This window comes from Mytilus edulis, chromosome 9 (assembly GCF_963676685.1).
Source record: "Mytilus edulis chromosome 9, xbMytEdul2.2, whole genome shotgun sequence".
Taxonomy (NCBI): domain Eukaryota; kingdom Metazoa; phylum Mollusca; class Bivalvia; order Mytilida; family Mytilidae; genus Mytilus; species Mytilus edulis.
This window is the reverse complement of record NC_092352.1, coordinates 54,870,179-54,888,296: the sequence shown is the minus strand read 5'-3', so window position 1 is coordinate 54,888,296 and position 18,118 is coordinate 54,870,179. Positions and strand designations below refer to the sequence as shown.

General features: G+C 33.0%; 1 protein-coding gene across 2 annotated transcripts in view; it reads left to right on the top strand.

The window, feature by feature from the left end:
* Positions 1-7,236: 7,236 nt before the first annotated feature.
* Positions 7,237-18,118, top strand: part of LOC139489782 (E3 ubiquitin-protein ligase MARCHF8-like) — a 32,682-nt gene continuing 21,800 nt past the window's right edge. The window contains exons 1-2 of one of the 2 annotated variants that reach the window (XM_071276605.1): positions 7,247-7,553; positions 12,213-12,269. In XM_071276605.1, coding sequence (XP_071132706.1) covers positions 12,262-12,269 — 8 coding nt within the window. In that variant the 5' untranslated portion in view covers positions 7,247-7,553; positions 12,213-12,261. Of the gene's footprint in view, positions 7,554-12,212; positions 12,270-18,118 lie in introns of both variants that reach the window. The other variant, XM_071276606.1, reaches the window with a different exon arrangement.

Here is an 18,118-nt window from a genome sequence, read left to right as displayed (position 1 = left end):
ACGTACGTAATGGCCTTATCACATATTTTTAAAACATAGTCTCATCATCTCCTGGTAATTATTTCAATAATCCTTAGGCTTATGCTTAAAATCTTTTATTTTGAATTCATTTCTCTGTTTGTGTCTTGTACACGTGTGTAATACTGTATAAAACATGCCTATGTAGATAAAATTACCAAAAAGAAAAGATGTTAATTTCTTTCTGTTTCCGTTTCCGTTCCGTTTTCCGTTCCGTTTTCCGTTTCCGCCGTTTAGCAACACCCGATGGAAATTGGATGCAAAATTTATATTTTCATTGCCTTCGAGATTTGCTATTAAGTCCGGTCAGACATCTCGACCCTTAATTCAGTACCATGTGCAAATGAAGTCCCTTCATGTACTGTATGTCTCGTAAAATAGTATGTTCATTTTGTAAATAGTTATGTCTTTGGTGTGTGAGATCACCCCCGGTTTTTGGAGGGGTTCGTATTGCTTAGTCTTTATTTTTCTAAGTTATGTCTTGTATACTTTTATTTGTCTGTTTGCCTTCGTCTTTTTTAGCCATGGCGTTGTCAGTTTATTTTTGATCTATGAGTTTGAATATCCATCTATCACCTCTCTTTCAATGGTTTTTTTTAATGCTTTTTTAGCTCACCTGGCCTAAAAGGCCAAGTGAGCTTTTCTCGTCCGTCGTCCGTCGTCGTCGTCTGTCGTCCGTCGTCGTTAACTTTTACAAAAATCTTCTCCTCTGAAACTACCAGGCCAAATTTAACCAAACTTAGTCACAATCATCATTGAGGTATCTAGTTTAAAAAATGTGTCCGGTGACCCGGTCAATCAACCAAGATGGCTGCCATGGCTCAAAATAGAACATAGGGGTAAAATGTAGATTTTGGCTTATAACTCTGAAACCAAAGCATTTAGAGCAAATATGCGGTAAAATTGTTCATAAAGTCAACATCTATCTGCCCTGAAATTTTCAAATGAAACTGAAAACCGGTTGTTGGGTTGCTGCCCCTGAATTGGTAATTTTAAGGAAATTTTGTCGTTTTTAGCTCACCTGGCCTAAAAGGCCATGCGAGCTTTTCTCATCACTTGGCGTCCGTCGTCGTCGTCGTCGTCGACGTCGTCGTCTGTCGTCGTTAACAATTTTTCAAACATCTTCTCCTCTGAAACTACTGAATGGATTTGAATGAAACTTAGCATGATTGTTCCTTAGATTATCCTGCACAAAGTGTGTGCTTCGATTTTTGATCCGTCAGAAAACATGGCCGCCGTTACTTAAAATAGAACATAGGGGTCAAATGCAGTTTTTGGCTTATATCTCAAAAACGAAAGCATTTAGAGCAAATCTGACATGGAGTAAAAATGTTCATTAGGTCAAGATCTATCAGCCCTGAAATTTTCAGATGAATCAAACAAACCATTGTTGGGTTGCTGCCACTTAATTGGTAATTTTAAGGAAATTTTGCAGTTTTTGGTCATTATCTTGAATATTATTATAGATAAAGATAAACTGTAAACAGCAAAAATGATCAGCAAAGTAAGATCTACAAATAAGTTAATATGACCAAAATTGTCAATTGACCCCTTAAGGGGTTATTGTCCTTTAATGACAATTTTTCACAATTTGTTCATCACATTTGCTAACTTTAAAAAATCTTCTTCTCTGAAACTACTAAATGGATTTGGATGAAACTTAGCATGATTGTTCCTTAGATTATCCTGCACAAAGTGTGTGCTTCGATTTTTGATCCGTCAAAAAACATGGCCGCCGTTACTTAAAATAGAACATAGGGGTCAAATGCAGTTTTTGGCTTATATCTCAAAAACGAAAGCATTTAGAGCAAATCTGACATGGGGTAAAAATGTTCATTAGGTCAAGATCTATCAGCCCTGAAATTTTCAGATGAATCAAACAAACCATTGTTGGGTTGCTGCCACTTAATTGGTAATTTTAAGGAAATTTTGCATTTTTTGGTTCATTATCTTGAATATTATTATAGATAAAGATAAACTGTAAACAGCAAAAATGATCAGCAAAGTAAGATCTACAAATAAGTTAATATGACCAAAATTGTCAATTGACCTCTTAAGGGGTTATTGTCCTTTAATGACAATTTTTCACAATTTGTTCATCATATTTGCTTACTTTAAAAAATCTTCTCCTTTGAAACTGCTGTATCAATTTCAGCCAAACTTAGGCTAAATGAGTTTCAGAGTATCTAGTATAAATTTTATATTTCATTTCCTTTTATGTCAGAAACATAGCTCCTCTGGCTAAAATAGAACATAGGAGAAAATGATTTTTTTTTGCTTTTGAAGAAAATAGGACGATTCAAAGAACATTTAAATAAATTGAAAAGCCAAAATAATCATTGATGAGAGATTTAACCAAAAAAATTAAGGTGAGCGATTCAGGCTCTTGAGAGCCTCTTGTTGATTATTATCTTGAATATTATTATAGATATAGATGAACTGTAAACAGCAATGATGTTCAGCAAAGTAACATCTGAAAATAAGTCAACATGACCAAAATGGTTAGTTGACCTCTTAAGGAGTTATTGCGATTTATAGTAATTTTTTACCATTTTTTGGTATTTTTTTGTAATCTTTTACAAAAATCTTCTCCTTTAAAACTACTGGGCCAAATTTAACCAAACTTGGCCAAAATCATCATTTGGGTATTTAGTTTTAAAATGTGTGCTGTGACCCAGCCAACCAACCAAGATGGCCGCCATGGCTAAAAATAGAACATAGCGGTAAAATGTAGATTTTGGCTTACAACTCTGAAACCATGACCAAAATGACCATGACCAAAATGGTCAGTTGATCCCTTAAGGAGTTATTGCCCTTTATAGTGAATTTTTAACAATTTTCATAAATTTTGTAAATTTTTGTAAATTTTTACAAAATATTTTTCTCTGTAACCAATGGGCCAAATTCAATATAGATAAAGATAATTGTAAGTAGCAAGAATGTTCAGTAAAGTAAGATCTACAAACACATCACCATCACCAAAACATTCATTTCATTTTTGAGTTATGAGTATTTTTGTAAAAAAGGGGGAGGATTTTTTACATGTCGCGCCGTATCTAAAAAACGATTTATGATTATTTCTTAAAACTTTACACACTTCTTTGTTATATTAATCTAAAGATCTGTATACTTTTTGGTGATGATTCAAAATTTGAGTTATTGAGTATTTTGTAAAAAAGGGGGAGTGGATTTTTACATGTCGTGCCTTATCTCAAAAACGATTTATGATTATTGCTTAAAACTTTACACACTTCTTTGTTATATTAATCTAAAGATCTGTATACTTTTTGGTGATGATTCAAATTTTATTTTTGAGTTATTGAGTATTTTGTAAAAAAGGGGAGGTTTTTTTTAACATGTCGCGCTGTATCTCAAAAACAATTTATGATTATTGCTTGAAACTGTACACACTTCTTTTTTATATTAATCTAAAGATCTTTATACTTTTTGGTTTGATTCAAAATTTTATTTTAGTGATATTTGTAAAACAAAAACAGGGTGGGGGGTTTCACATGTCCCGCCGTGTCTCAAAAGCAATAAATGGTAATTGCTTAAAACTTTCTCAGAAACTATTTATTATTATTGCATAAAACTTCCACACAAGACGTCGGGCGTATCATGCGCTCATGGCGCAGCTGTTTATTTTTATCATCTTCCGATTCAGGATCGATTGACACTTTCCTGGAGCAGGTAGTTAGAAGCCCTATTTGAATTGCTTATAGGATAGATGTTAGCAATTTAGAAGCGATATTGTAGAGTAAGTTGTTGATAGGAACCATCAGGTTGTTTCCATGCACACTTATTTGATATCTTATTTGGGTATTTCAGTCGGATGAAGTCGGAGCCAGTTATTCTATGTTGTTTGCCTTGAAATTTTTAGGAAATATGAAATAGGCAACTATTGTTAAGTCCCTGTTTTATTATTTTCATTCAATAAATTGTCTACTTCTTGTTTCTTTCTTCCAATTAAATTTTGAAATATTTGATGCTGGAGAAAAAAGTAAAATAACCGTGAAAAATACCGAACTCCAAGGAAAATTCAAAAAGAAACTGAAAGTCTCTTATCAAATTGCAAATCATAAGCACAAACACATCAAACGAATTGAAAACATGCTGTCATATATTCCTGACTTGGTCCTTATGTTGGAAATGGTGGATTAAACCTTGTTTTAAAGCTACCTAAGCTGCTAAACCTCTCGCATGTATGACAGTCGCTTAAAATTCCATTATATTGATAACAAGTCCAAAATAGGTTCATCAGACGTCATGCAGAAAAATCTCAGACTACCGTCCAACAGTAAAACCATTACTTCAGTGGGGAATCCGTTTGGCTGAGTGCAATTGCACAAATTTGCACCCATGCAGGTCTCAGGGGCGTAGCTGCCGTTAGGCACTTTAGGCACGTGCCTACACATAATTTATAAACTATAACTTTGGTTCAGATCATTTCACTTCTATCAACAAAAACTTGAATGAACCTCAACTTAGAGACATGCGTTTATTAATTAGTTGTTGTTAGTTTTCAACTAGCTTCCACTTTGTCTTCACCCGACTTGACAATGTTGGTCGTCAGTTTGGCTGTGCAGGATGTATAAATACGCAGTCACGTTTATAGTTGTAGAGAGAACGCAACTCTTTGAGGAGTTCGTAGTTGGTCTACTGAAAGGCAAAATTTCTGCTCCTATCCAATAATCCCTCATTTTCCAATGCATGGCATTTTTAAATTTCCAGACCTTCGTCCTGAACAACACCTATTACAGGACCTAGCTCCAAGTTGTTTTTATTGTAAATTTTTTTCAACGGTCCTGAACTTGCATAAATATTTGACAATGGATGTAAAAAAATCAATCAACTCAGTGGCTTCCAGAAATTTTGAGTACTCTCAAATCTGCGTGTAATGGCAACAATTATTAAAAATTCCTAAGCAGGTAGACATTTTACAGTAGAGGATATAAAGAAATACGAATTTCTTGAATTTTGTTAGGCATCGACTATGTCTGTATGTGTTTGTGTGGCTAGGGTGAAGGTTTAAGATTCAAAAGATTGATAGTTGATGTCTAGCCAAAAGGATAGTTCTATTTTATAGTAGTATCAGTGTTTACGTGCCTATTTTTTTAATGAAGAATCGTCAATGATGTACTATTAATTAAGTTAAACGTATATATCAATCAGAACGGAATAGATATGATAATACCAAACAAGGTGTAATGCTTAATTAAAAGGATACGCTGATCTACGCTGGGCAATGCATATTGTATTTTTTTATATTACGGATTGTACTGCGTTATTTAATTCACCAGTCAGATGTTATGGTACATTATTCATAACTCATCGAACTTTTCATCATGTATATTATAATTATCATGATTAAATAACCAGTAAATATATTTTTGTACATAAAATTCTGCAGCTAAAACGCTGAAAACGGTTTTCCGTTGTCCTGAACCCCTCTGCCCTGGACCTCCTGAGGGCCTTACGCGGCCCCAGACCCCCTGCCGATTGGTGCCTACAGTTGACTGAATACCTAGCTACGCCCCTGGACCGTCTGGTAGGTTAGTGGACGATAGTTCCGATGTTCCGAGAAGGATGAGTGCTACGCTTTCTGTACGTTAACTTTGAGAACCCGTGTATCAAAATTAAGAGGGTCCGTGTAATATAAACTTTGAGCCATCTTACATACTCTCATTTTCTGGTGGCATTTCAAATTTCACGCCCTTTATGATCCTCCTCTTATTCCCTGTTGACAAAACTTGAAGCATGCAGAACCCATTCCATTGTTAATTTGTTCTCTTTCTGAAAACACATGATCTATTTGCCACGATAGGCCATAAGCAAACAACTATAAACAAAATAGTTATGTGCATGTAATATTTTCCACTGGACAACCGTTTAACATCAATCAATCAAACCTTTCGTTTATGGTAAGGGAGCTACCATTTGATTTTTGTTTTGGTGAGTGGGGCTGGGGGGTAGGGCTTGGATGAAATGTTTTGTCCTGCCTTCTTTTTTTTTTGGCAAAGTGTCTTATCCTACCATTTTTTACTCAAAATTTTTGTCCTTACAAATTTCATTTTATCCCCCCCCTAAAAATCAAATGGTAGCTCCCTAATAAGATTTTGTCGAATACAATAGGAATATGTGATATGACTACCATTGAGACAAATATCCACCAGAGTCCAAATGACGATGATGTAATCCTCCCATTAGATCATGCAATGTATATACGACCTTCAACAACTAACAACATCCAAACGGATAGTAAGCTTTAAAAATGACAAAATATAAATTTAACAATTGAAAGAGAAAACAACGACACAATTTAAAACCATAAACGAAAAAATATATCGTAAACACGTTTGTCAACCATTGATTTTGGTGTTGATCGCCACTTTTAGCACTATTTTGTGTTTCGTTGCGGTAATATTTTGTTGGCGAAGGAAGCCGGAATTCATGAGGAGTAATCGAGAACCACTCTCCTTCGGTAAGAAAATTGACAATCTAAGTAGTCTCGATCATCCAGCCGCTTTATTTTTCAAAGTAGAGCGTCTGGATGACAAGTGATATAAAAATGGTAATTTATGACATTCGGAATAGTATCGGCTTTTTTAGCTTGTTTTTAAAGATAATGTCCAAGACGAATAACCACTGAGGCCCCTTTCTTTACCTGAGACAGACACCTCAAAGAATGTGGGGTTTGACATGTTTTTTCGCGGAGTATTAATTCAAAATCCCAACTTGAGACAAGACCAACACATCTATTGCTGATTGATTGGTCATAAGTCATATGACCTTAACATTTGACCTCATGGTCAAACTATAGCACTTTCAGTGGGGGAATTTTGTACCCAGAACATTTCTTACTTTGGTTCTACTATATCAGCAGAGACATATATGTCTCTGGTTTAAGCTATAAAAGGTTACTGAATGGCAAATACAAATGAAGCAGGAACAACTCAGTGGGAAGCCCTACGGCATGAATCGGAAATTAATTATTCAGTCAGTTAGTAAAAACTGAGTGCACGCTAGCCCAATTTTGGAGTGGTTTTTCTAGTTGGTCCGAGTTGGCTTTCAAAGTGGTCCGAATACTGTTTACATGAGTCTGAATTTGTCTTTGTCCGAGTTGTCCTGATAAAAGTGATACCCACTATTGTACATCGGGTGCTCCATAGAAAGGAAATTAATTCATATTGCCACAGATCAGATGGCAGATGGCGCTGCAGACTGTCGCGACCTTCACCTTTTGACAAACCACTTACCTGATTTCCAAAACAGACAGGTGCGAATTTCAAGAAATACAACACAACTTGGACTAAAAAGGAACATTTAATCCAAGAAAGTTTTCATATTATTATTCAGTATATTTGAAATGGCTGACATATCGACTTTGACCAATTCGCTTGCTAAGTACGATGCATTGCTGTAAATTTCTAGATGAAATAAAATTGTACTGCTATAAATCTATGAATGACTATGTGATGTTACACTGCCTAAACTGACCACAACACTAACACAGTGGATATTGAAACTCAAAACAGGTAATAAACTATCATATGGTGGGGGTAACCGAAAATAAATGTATCAATATTTATATTTACTGTCTTCACATTACATGATCAGTGATAATACAGACAATGCCAATGGGACAAGGGCAATGCATATCTTTATATAATCTGATAAGAATCATGATAATCATAATATTTACAAAGAAGACCCTATATGATACTAACAAAATTCAAATATGTTATATTGGGTTCCCATGAAAACAGGGAAATTTACTGAAATTTTACTGCAGACCAAGAATAATGCCCTTGAAAGAAAATAGGGATAAATCAAAGTACTGAAGTACTGAACATCGGATGACCGCAGGTTCTTGTGGATGGTCAAAAGCGCATGTCACAGAAACAGATCACATCTCTATACCTGAAACTTGGGTTAATTTACAGAGATATTTATTTCTGATAGAATTAAGTTCATGCTTGGATGATGAATAAATGACAGGAAATTCAACCTCACCGTAATAACTATTATCTTGTAGTGCAAGAAATCAGTATACCTTGGACTATTATACTTATATAATAATCAGGGATCTCCATGGCCTGTTTAACGATGGAGCCCCGCCATCGTTCAAATGTCTTGCGCCATCGTCAAATGACTCGCGCCATCGTTAAATTGTCTTGCGCCATCGTTAAATTGTCTTCCGCCATCGTTCAAAACTTCATCGTTTTTTGTAGCCCGACGCCATTTTTTTATCAATTATAATCAAATGCATGTAATTGCATAACCCTTAGGCTTTTTATGTTATAATCCAATACAGTTCTGACGCCTGAGGGATATCCGGATTAAGATCGCTAATTACTTGTACCTGAGCTTGTACAGGTAGATCAACAAACCAGACAGGAGAATACTATCTGAGGATAGACGATCCATTTGTCGAAGTAATCAACTAAGTTTCAGCAAATGATTATGATCATTTAGATTAAATAAATAAATTAATTAATTAATCCAGTTACAAAGAAAACAGTTTAACAAGTCGAACACGTGCTTTATTTTGACTTATGCAATCAGCATCCCCCTTTTTTAAGAAGTACAAAATAAGACGCAAAACAGTAAATATTATTTCATCGCAAATAACTCGAGTACTGCTGTAACGATAATTTAGAATTACTTTAAAAGTTTAAAAGTAAAAACTTAAATATTTCCTGTAAAGAAATATCGTATCTAAATTCCGAATTCATTTCGTATATTACAATCAAATTGATACATCCGCGTTTCCGGTTTCTATTCAGACTCGAAAGATGCATGTTGCACAGCATCAATTTTTCCAGATAAAGTCATTAAAAACCTTTTCATTTGTCAACGTTTGCTTTACAAATCTCTTTAACCTTTTACACAACCCGTACGAATTGTTTTGTTGTAGCTGCAAATCAGCCATACCGGTAATGGGCTCTGAATTTGACAGTGTCCACGAAAAATAAGCTCCACATCAGATGATTTTTAACCCCCATAACAATTGCCAAAAATAAAAGAAATCTGCATGGGGACTTCATGACAGCTTTTGGTCATTCTCGACTAAGGGGGGACCATGAAGACTTGGCATTTGAATGGTTCAAAACGGCAATACATGAAAATATTGATACTTCTAATTCTATAATGAAAATTCAAATAAATATAATTTAAATAAGCAATGAATTAGCATGTTCACCATTCCTTGTATGGAGGGATAAAATACTTCCGATCGCGCTACACTACAGCGTAGACAAGGTTTGTAATGGTGAAAGTTCCTCCATGGTTCAATTTTCATCCATGGAGATCCCTGAATAATAGTCGTAGAGAATACACCGCAATTTTGCGCCTGTCCCAAGTCAGGAGCCTCTGGCCTTTGTTAGTCTTGTATGATTTTAAATTTTAGTTTCTTGTGTATAATTCGGAGTTTAGTATGACGTCCATTATCACTGTACTATTATGCATATTTTAGGGGCCAGCTGAAGGACACCTACGGGTGCGGGAATTCTCGCTACATTGAAGACCCATTGGTTGCCTTCGGCTGTTGTTTGCTCTATGGTCGGTGGTTGTCGCTTTGACATATTCACCATTTCCTTTCTCAATTTTACTGGTTTGTTGTTATATATATTATTAATATTACGATTGCATGTATATATAATTTTCATCTATTTGTATATGATAATTCTATTCTACTATTATTATAGTGCAGTGCAAGTGCATGGTGGACACTCTTCTGTAAAAAAAATCAAAGCCTTAAAGGCTGTAAAAGCAATTGCTGCCATGTTAATATATTGGGGACTTTTATTTTTCATCTACATATATAAGAATTAAACCTGACAGGACATGGTTGTCTAGTGAAAAGCAAGAAGGTTTTGACTTTATATCAATAAAAGACTTAAGCAGGAAATCATTTTTAATATGTTTTATATTTCACAAGGAGACAACAAGTTTACCAGGCTAAAGTTGGGGGTAATTATGGATTATCCCCTGGTAGTGTTTGTAAGTGGGCAATAATTACTTTTATTTATTTAGTTTTATCAATTTTCATGATTAATTTAAATTAACCATTCAGTTAAAACATTTCACCTTTCGAGACGCTAATGTTGAAAAATGGGACAAAAATAAAATAACTTACAAGACATAATCATGTAAAAAATAAATATATTATATTTCAGCTTACTAAAAATATTTTCATAGTGTTACTTTGACATCATACATTAAAACTAAGTCCCACACATAATTGTTCATTTGATATGTGTCATCCTCATGCGATACGAGAAGTTTTCATGTCGCTAAATAGTGTTCTTGTCGCTTAATTTATTCTTCTTGTCCGTTCTTGACGCTTCTTGTCGCTAAAATTCTTCTTGTCGATATTAGTGAGACCGCTATTTTTAGATTACAGGTGGTCATTACACTACACGTATAACCTGTGTAGTGATTTTTATTTTACGATAAATTTATGAATGAACGATAATTTTATGAATGAACAAGAGCACCTGACCTCTTTCTGAAACACCAATTAAACATATAAAATCGTATTTATTAAGATATAATTCAGTCAAATTTTCACCACTAAATCAACAACTGAAATGATTCCATATATTGTTGAAACATCGTACAACCGGAGAACAGAAATCGCAGGTATGAAAATGCACTTTTTTCACTGGTGTTGAAAACCCAAAACTAATTTGACTATAATTTATGAATGAAGGAAATTTAAGCGATAACAATACATCGGAGTGACCTCAAGGTCATCCTCTGTAAAAAAGGGAAACTATCATTTTCAAGTGGATATTTAAATTCCACCCAACTCCATCCAGGACAGTCTCTATGACTTGATGCTGAGGACCTCCCTATTGAATTTATTGTTAACTTTTTATTGTCCTGAACATATATGAAATATTTGCCACTGGATTTTAAGCAACCAACAATCAATTTCTAAATTCAAACTTAACATTCCCCTATCAATTACATTAGTAAACAAGTTCAATAGGTGAAATATGCACTCCAGGTCAATTTCATAGGGTGCGGCATAGGTAGGTTCAATGTCTATACCATGTATAAATTCTGTACACTTGTTCCCTTCTTATCTTAGCTATAGACATTATACATAATTTGAGGCCGAAAAGCAATGTCATATTTTATACCATCAAACTTCCTCATACAACATGTTCATTTTATTGACTCGATTTCAAGTAAGAATAAGACTGCAACTATTGATTTGGATATGACTAAGGTGTCGTTTAATTTGACAGCTTTGAAAATGGGTGTTAAAACAGACTTCACATATCTATAAAAACAGATAATTATCTTCTATAACTTTATACTGTACCAAGGTACAATATTTTAATAGAGCAGCTAGAACCAATTCTTGTAGAGTTTCTACCCTTATTTTTATATATTTACAAAATTCTAATGCAGAAAACTATTTTTGAAAATATTCTTCAATAAGTTTTTTTTTATTAGGCCAAAAAAAATTATACATTATGTCTGTTTACGGTTACCCGACCGACCCTATTATGAGCGCCGACCCTAAGCCATTTTATTTCTGTCGTAAAGTGAAAAATAAACTGAACTTGTGTAAAAAGTGAAGATAGTGTTGCCTGATACATCCCAATGTTCCTAATCGTGAATATGAATGTACATGTATGGTTACTATGGTAGCTGTTTTAAGGAAATTCGCAACATGTGTGATGAAATAAACATTTTGCCACCATTTTTTTCCAACCAATAATTTAATAAGGGAAATAATCCAATCATTAAAATTATGGGTAAACTTGGCCCATGATCAACTCTGACCACGACAAGACGAAACCGCACACTCAAAATCATGTTACAAAAAATAAAATGAAAACATAAAATAAAATGGAAATACTGATAATAAAATTGAGAATGGAAATGGGGAATGTGCCAAAGAGACAACAACCCGACCATAGAAAAAAACACAACAGCATTTGTACCTACCCTATTTTTTGAAAGCATGAAACCTTAAACAGACATATATTTTTTTTGGCTTTATAATAATCATGATAATGCATGAGATTTGTTGAAAATTGAATAATTTTATATTTACCAGTTAAAATAAAAATGACTGTACATACTTTCAAACAGAAAATGAAAAAGTTTATCAATTAAGTCAATGCAAACTGACAACTCTTGCATGTTTTCATAACAGTACACTATATTGTCAGTTAATATGATGGATCAAAAGGAAACAAAGTAATCATAAGAGACTTTAAAATGGAGGGGTGAGAATATTTTTATATCCTAAATATCACTTTTCACATGATGCACCACTTTCCAAAGTACTAACATACAGTAATATGCCCAGTGACCAATAGTCCATTTTCATATTACGGACATTTGACCTCAGAATAAATATTTTTTCGACAGGTTACCTCCTCTAAGGTAGGACTAAATACAGTAAGAGCAACTTAAAATAGTAAATTCAAGATTTTAATTGGTACACTTTTGATGGAAAGTTAACTGTTCAAATTGCTTTCTATACATGACTAGATCATCTGAAAATAGTAAATTTCCTCCCAAATTGCTAGATCATATATAATTATGATTTTACTTTTTTTGGTTGCTCATAATTGTCCTACTACAAAGTAGGTAACCCTTAGAATAATTATAAATAGATCCCGGAGTCCAAGTCAGTAATATGAAAATGGTCTATTTAGTCACCTGAATTGTTTACATGTACATGTAGGTTGTGTTTTCTTTTTCATCTTTTCTTTACATTGTATATTTATTTTCATAATGTAAAGAAATATTCTGTGATTATGCAAATGATTATCTATTGGTGTGGTACACATTGTTCACAATGAAATGAAGGAGCACTGATTCTTTAGTTTAATAACTCATTATTACTGTTAGAAAAACCTTAATAATTCCAAACCCTGGTGAATTGGTCCACTAGTACTGTTACGTATTCACTAATATCAGATGCTAATGTCAAATGATTAACACATAAAATACGGTCATAATTATATATATTTCATTTCTCAATGTATCTCAATAGTAAGTAGTTGATAATTGTATCAATAATTTATATATTGTTATGAAATTAATATTAGTCCAAACAAAAAATGTGTGTTGTCAGAATTTTCTCTTTGTAGTGTATTATATATGGCATGGTCGTAAGATCATTTTGAAAATTTTGTTCATTTGTTTGCCTTACATGTATGTACATGTATATCATATAAACTTACTAAATTTGTCTTTGAAACAATCTTTTTTCCACAGAAAATGTAAATTTTTAAGAGAAATCCTAAATTGGGAGACTGCTTTCGATCGTGTCCCATGTGCTTTCACACATGCTCAGTCAATGTACTGCCCGCCAATTTTAAAAACTCTTTGTTTCAACACTTGCCCAATTATACCATGATTTTGCAGGCATCTTCTAGTACATGTATATATATTCATATAGAAACCTTCTGAAATTTTGTTACTCTTCAGTTTTAAAAGTGCTGTACGAAACTTTAGGTTAACCATTTAGAGACAAGAAAATAGGAGAGCAAGTTAAGGAGAATCTTGCACCCTAGTTCATTTGATTACATGTTGCTCCAGCAAGTTAGGCTAAACTGCTTCAAATAAGGTCTAAGGTCTTGCAAAAATAGGTATCTATATCTGCTCCTCCATTTTTGTTAGTAACCATTTTAACCAATTTTACTGTCTTATATCAGTTGTGTATATTCAAGAAAAAGAATTTTGACAAATAGAAGATTTAAGGTAAACCATATATGACTGTTAAAACCTGATGACATCACATGTACATACATGTATGTGTACCAATAAAGTCTGAAATTTATTATGCAAATAAACTTCCCAAGGTTATAGAAAGGTAAATAGTGGATTTAACCACTTTCAAAAATATAATGTTCTACTTCAACTGAAATTGCAATTGTAGTTCAACCAAGTTTAAATCTTGAAAGCTAGGGGAAGACTGATGAATTAACAGTTGAAAAAACAATTATACACTCATTCTATGTAAAATGTAAATAATCTTAAAACTTTACCAAGTGTTCTGATTGAATATATCTATTACGATTTACTGTCCAATCTTATGCAATACTAATCATATTGTCTTCCGGCTAAACTTTAATAGTGAACTAGCCATAATTGCTTATTTGAAGTAAAGAATATTGTCTTTCGCACTATAAACATGTTAAAAGTGACATCAGATTAACTTGTACATAGTTAAAATCAATAATAGAATTCAGCTTATATAAGATATAAAGAAACATTTGAATTAAATAAATTTGCATTTTGGAATATATTCTCCACTGGTTCCCATAAGCAAATGATAAGTGCTCATCCCAAGCACAAATCACTACTTATCATTTTTGTGTTGTTATTGTTAGGCTAATTAAAATTAATTGATAGATTTTGATCCCCGCCTGTCCCTCAGGCCACACTTAAAAATATTTTGGTTTGCCCAAACCCTACCCAAAGGTTGAAACAGTGGGTAGGTAGGTAGGCATTTTCTTTTTTTTTTTTTTTTAAAGAAATTGAAGAATCAGATGATTATTAGTCTTCATGCCTATTTGATTAAAAAAAAACTTCTTCAAATCAGGAAAATAAAAGAATTTGAGTAGGCAGCTTTTTTCTGGGTAGGTAGCGTTTGGGCAAACAAACCTATTATTTATTATGGCCTCAGAAATCGTCCCGCCCCGATTTTTTTTATTTTAACAAATTTACGATTCCCGGATTTTGTTCATTTCCGTCACCGATACTCGTCAATAATTTCGTTTCATTCAAAACTTCCTGTTTCAAACTTTGATTTTCGTATTTTCTTCAAGTAGGCCCAAGACCACAATTAATGACCCCGCTTTTCGTTGTCCACGAATATAGTTCCTTTTAATTAGAGTGTATTTTTCCTTAATTTTTTTTCTTTCCCTTCCTCACTCATTTCTTAGATTTTTTTTGGTGGAAATGAAAGAAGAGAGGTGAAATAAATTTTTGGATGTTGTATTTTAACTGATTTTGATTTGGAATGAGTGATTAGGCCAAGTGCAAAAAGGTAATATTTACAGTTTTCGGAACATCTCTTGACTTGTCAATAGGGGTATGGATGTGTATTGGCTAAATTTGTAAGATATGTGACTGCGATCTTTCTAAATTTTGGATATATTTTTGGACTAGTACTATACATTACACACACAAAAAATTTGACAAAAAGATTCGGTGCAATTTTTTTAATGAGACAAAAAGTTATAAAGAACTGATAGAGGAATTAATTGTGGTCTGTGGCCAGTAATCTAAGCAAAATGAATAAGTCGACATACTGCTCAATGATGACAACACCATCTACCGAGAATAGAGATTGATTACGAGAATGGCATGAACCATAAATTTCGGGTAACGAGTAATACGCTGTGTCAAAGAAATGCAAATCTCGGATAGAAATTCAGTGATAGACAAACTGTGGACTTTTCTTTTCTATTTGTGCAAAGACTAATGACATTGTGTCAGGAAATATCTTTGAATGATATCCAAACAGTCACAATAACCGTGGAACACATTGGTACAGCAAATTTCTGGATTAAAGAAATTGACACAAGCACAAACTTGTTAGATTTATTGCTGTATATTTAGTTCAAAAAGTTGACAAACAAGCGCATTTAATTATAGCATTTAAGCTCTTAGATTTACCCATGGCTGACAAACAGCATGTATACCCTCTTCTTCTTTTTTGTTAATATAAAAAAAAAGGTATGGTATGATTGTCAATGAGCCAACTCTCCACAAGATACCAAAATGACACAGAAATGAACAATTATAGGCACTGTATGGCCTTGTAATTAGCCGTTTCAGAATCTAATGCATTCTGTGTAATATATTGAAAAAAGCGTACACCAAATCGTTTTGTTTGGTTAGAAATGTTCTAAACAATTGAAATTCAACCAATGACGTAACGTAATTTTCATTTTGGTGTACGAACAATGGGATTTCCCTCTAGTTTCTGAAAAGGTGAATTATATGTTCACCTTGCATAAGTTAATAAAGCAACAACCCTATTATTTTCAAAACTGTTTTTCAGTTTACATTTTATTCTGTACTCATAACACTTGTTTTGCATACAAATGCATTTGCTGCATTTTATGGGGACTACAAACCATCGCTTAGATAGAAAAATAAATTTGGTGTAGGTAGCCCAACTGCGTTTTTTTAATATATAAAATAGGTTCTAAAGGGCCAATTAAATGAAGAACCGTGGTTGCCAATCAGAGATATTTTTTTTTCAATTTTAAAAATTATGTACCATTCCTTTTACATGTATAAACATGATATAAGTTTATTATTACACTTGCAGATATGAAAAACACGTCACAAGAGAGTTTTAAATGAAATAAAATTTTAAAAATAAAATCCTCCCACCCACCCAATTTTTTTCAAAAATTTGGATGAAAATCTACTAATTAATTTTAGTTGGCCTTATTCTATCTAATGTGGGTATTACGTCCAAATTACTCTTTAGGTAGTACATCTTTTTGGTTGTTGAAAGTGTCAGTGTGAAGCATCACGAATATGTAGAAAATGCACATTTTGAAGCTTTGAATAAATTGAGTATACCAGATTGTATTTGAATTGTGTTTTTTTTGGTCAGAAAAAGCATTTTTTAAAGAAATACAAACTCTTGCTCTTTGCTTTATTAGTAACATCCAAAAGAAACTACTATCAGTTTTTTTTTTTAAACTGTCTTATGACTTATAAAATGTATAAGACTCTCTCAGCATCAAATCTGTGCTTTATACAAATAGCAGTTTATTCTTCAGATTAAATTGATTTGATTAGAATGTCAAGTTGGCTTAAAAGAATCTCAAAACACTTACATTTTCACAGTTCAGGGGTCAATGTTAAGCTTTCATAATTTGATTTGTTTCTTTGATACTATAAGCAATATGTCAACTATATTTGGCACATTAAATGATTTTAAGGTGTACAGATCTGTCTGGCATGTATCATCTGACTTTGAATTCATTTTCTTGCTTTATTGGTCAATATTAAGTTTCCTAGTTTGGTGCTCTTCCGAGATTCCAGAAACAAGGCATGTAAGACAACTATATTTGATGCATAGATAGGAATGATAATAAGTTGAACATGTCTGTCTGGCATATTTCAGCTGACCTTGATTTTTCATTTTCATGGTTCAATATTCAATGTAAATATAAGGTTTTCATGGTTTAGTCTGAATTTTCTTTTTGATACTGTAGGCCATAGGTAAATGATATTTGGTGTATATATTATATACACCAACTATCATTTTAACTATTACCTTATTTGGTGTATTTATTATATACACCAACTATCATTTACATATTGCCTTATTTGGTGTATATATTATATATTATATTCACCAACTATCATTTACCTTTTGCCTACAGTATCAAAAAGAAATTAAATATTATAATAATGGTTGTAAGTTGTTACATGTATGTCTGGCAGCATTTATCTGACCTTGACCTTATAGGATTCATTGATAATATGAAGTTTATGGGATAGGTTTATGTTGTAGTAATAATGTTATCAATGTAAACTCTATCATGGTTAGTAATCTCTCTTGCTGTAAATTGTATTGTTGGGCTTTTGTCACATTAATTTATTCCCAGACCTTGTTTCAATCTTTTCAATTTACACTTTATAATGTTTCCATTCCTGAGTTATTGAAGTTTATTTCTAGTTAACCCAGAGTAATGCCATAAATTGCAAATTCATGTTCCCTCGATTGGAATTTTCTTTCATATTTCCATTTCTCACTTCTCATTTGTCTTTTATAGCGTTGCTTCTTAAATGTCTTTAAAAGCAAAAAGGAAATAAAATATAAAAATGAATGTCATATTCTGAATCATTCATTGTAAAGTATTAAATGAACAGGTATACATGTATGGGTTTTGCTTATCATTGAAGGCTGTATGGTGACCTATAGTTGTTAATTTCTGTGTCATTTGGTCTCTTGTGGAGAGTTTTCTCATTGACAATCATACCACATCTTCTTTTTTATATGTAAATACTTAAATACAAATTTGATGAAACAATCACAATGTACCAAATGTACCAGTATTATTTGCTATCAATGTATCAACATTAGGTA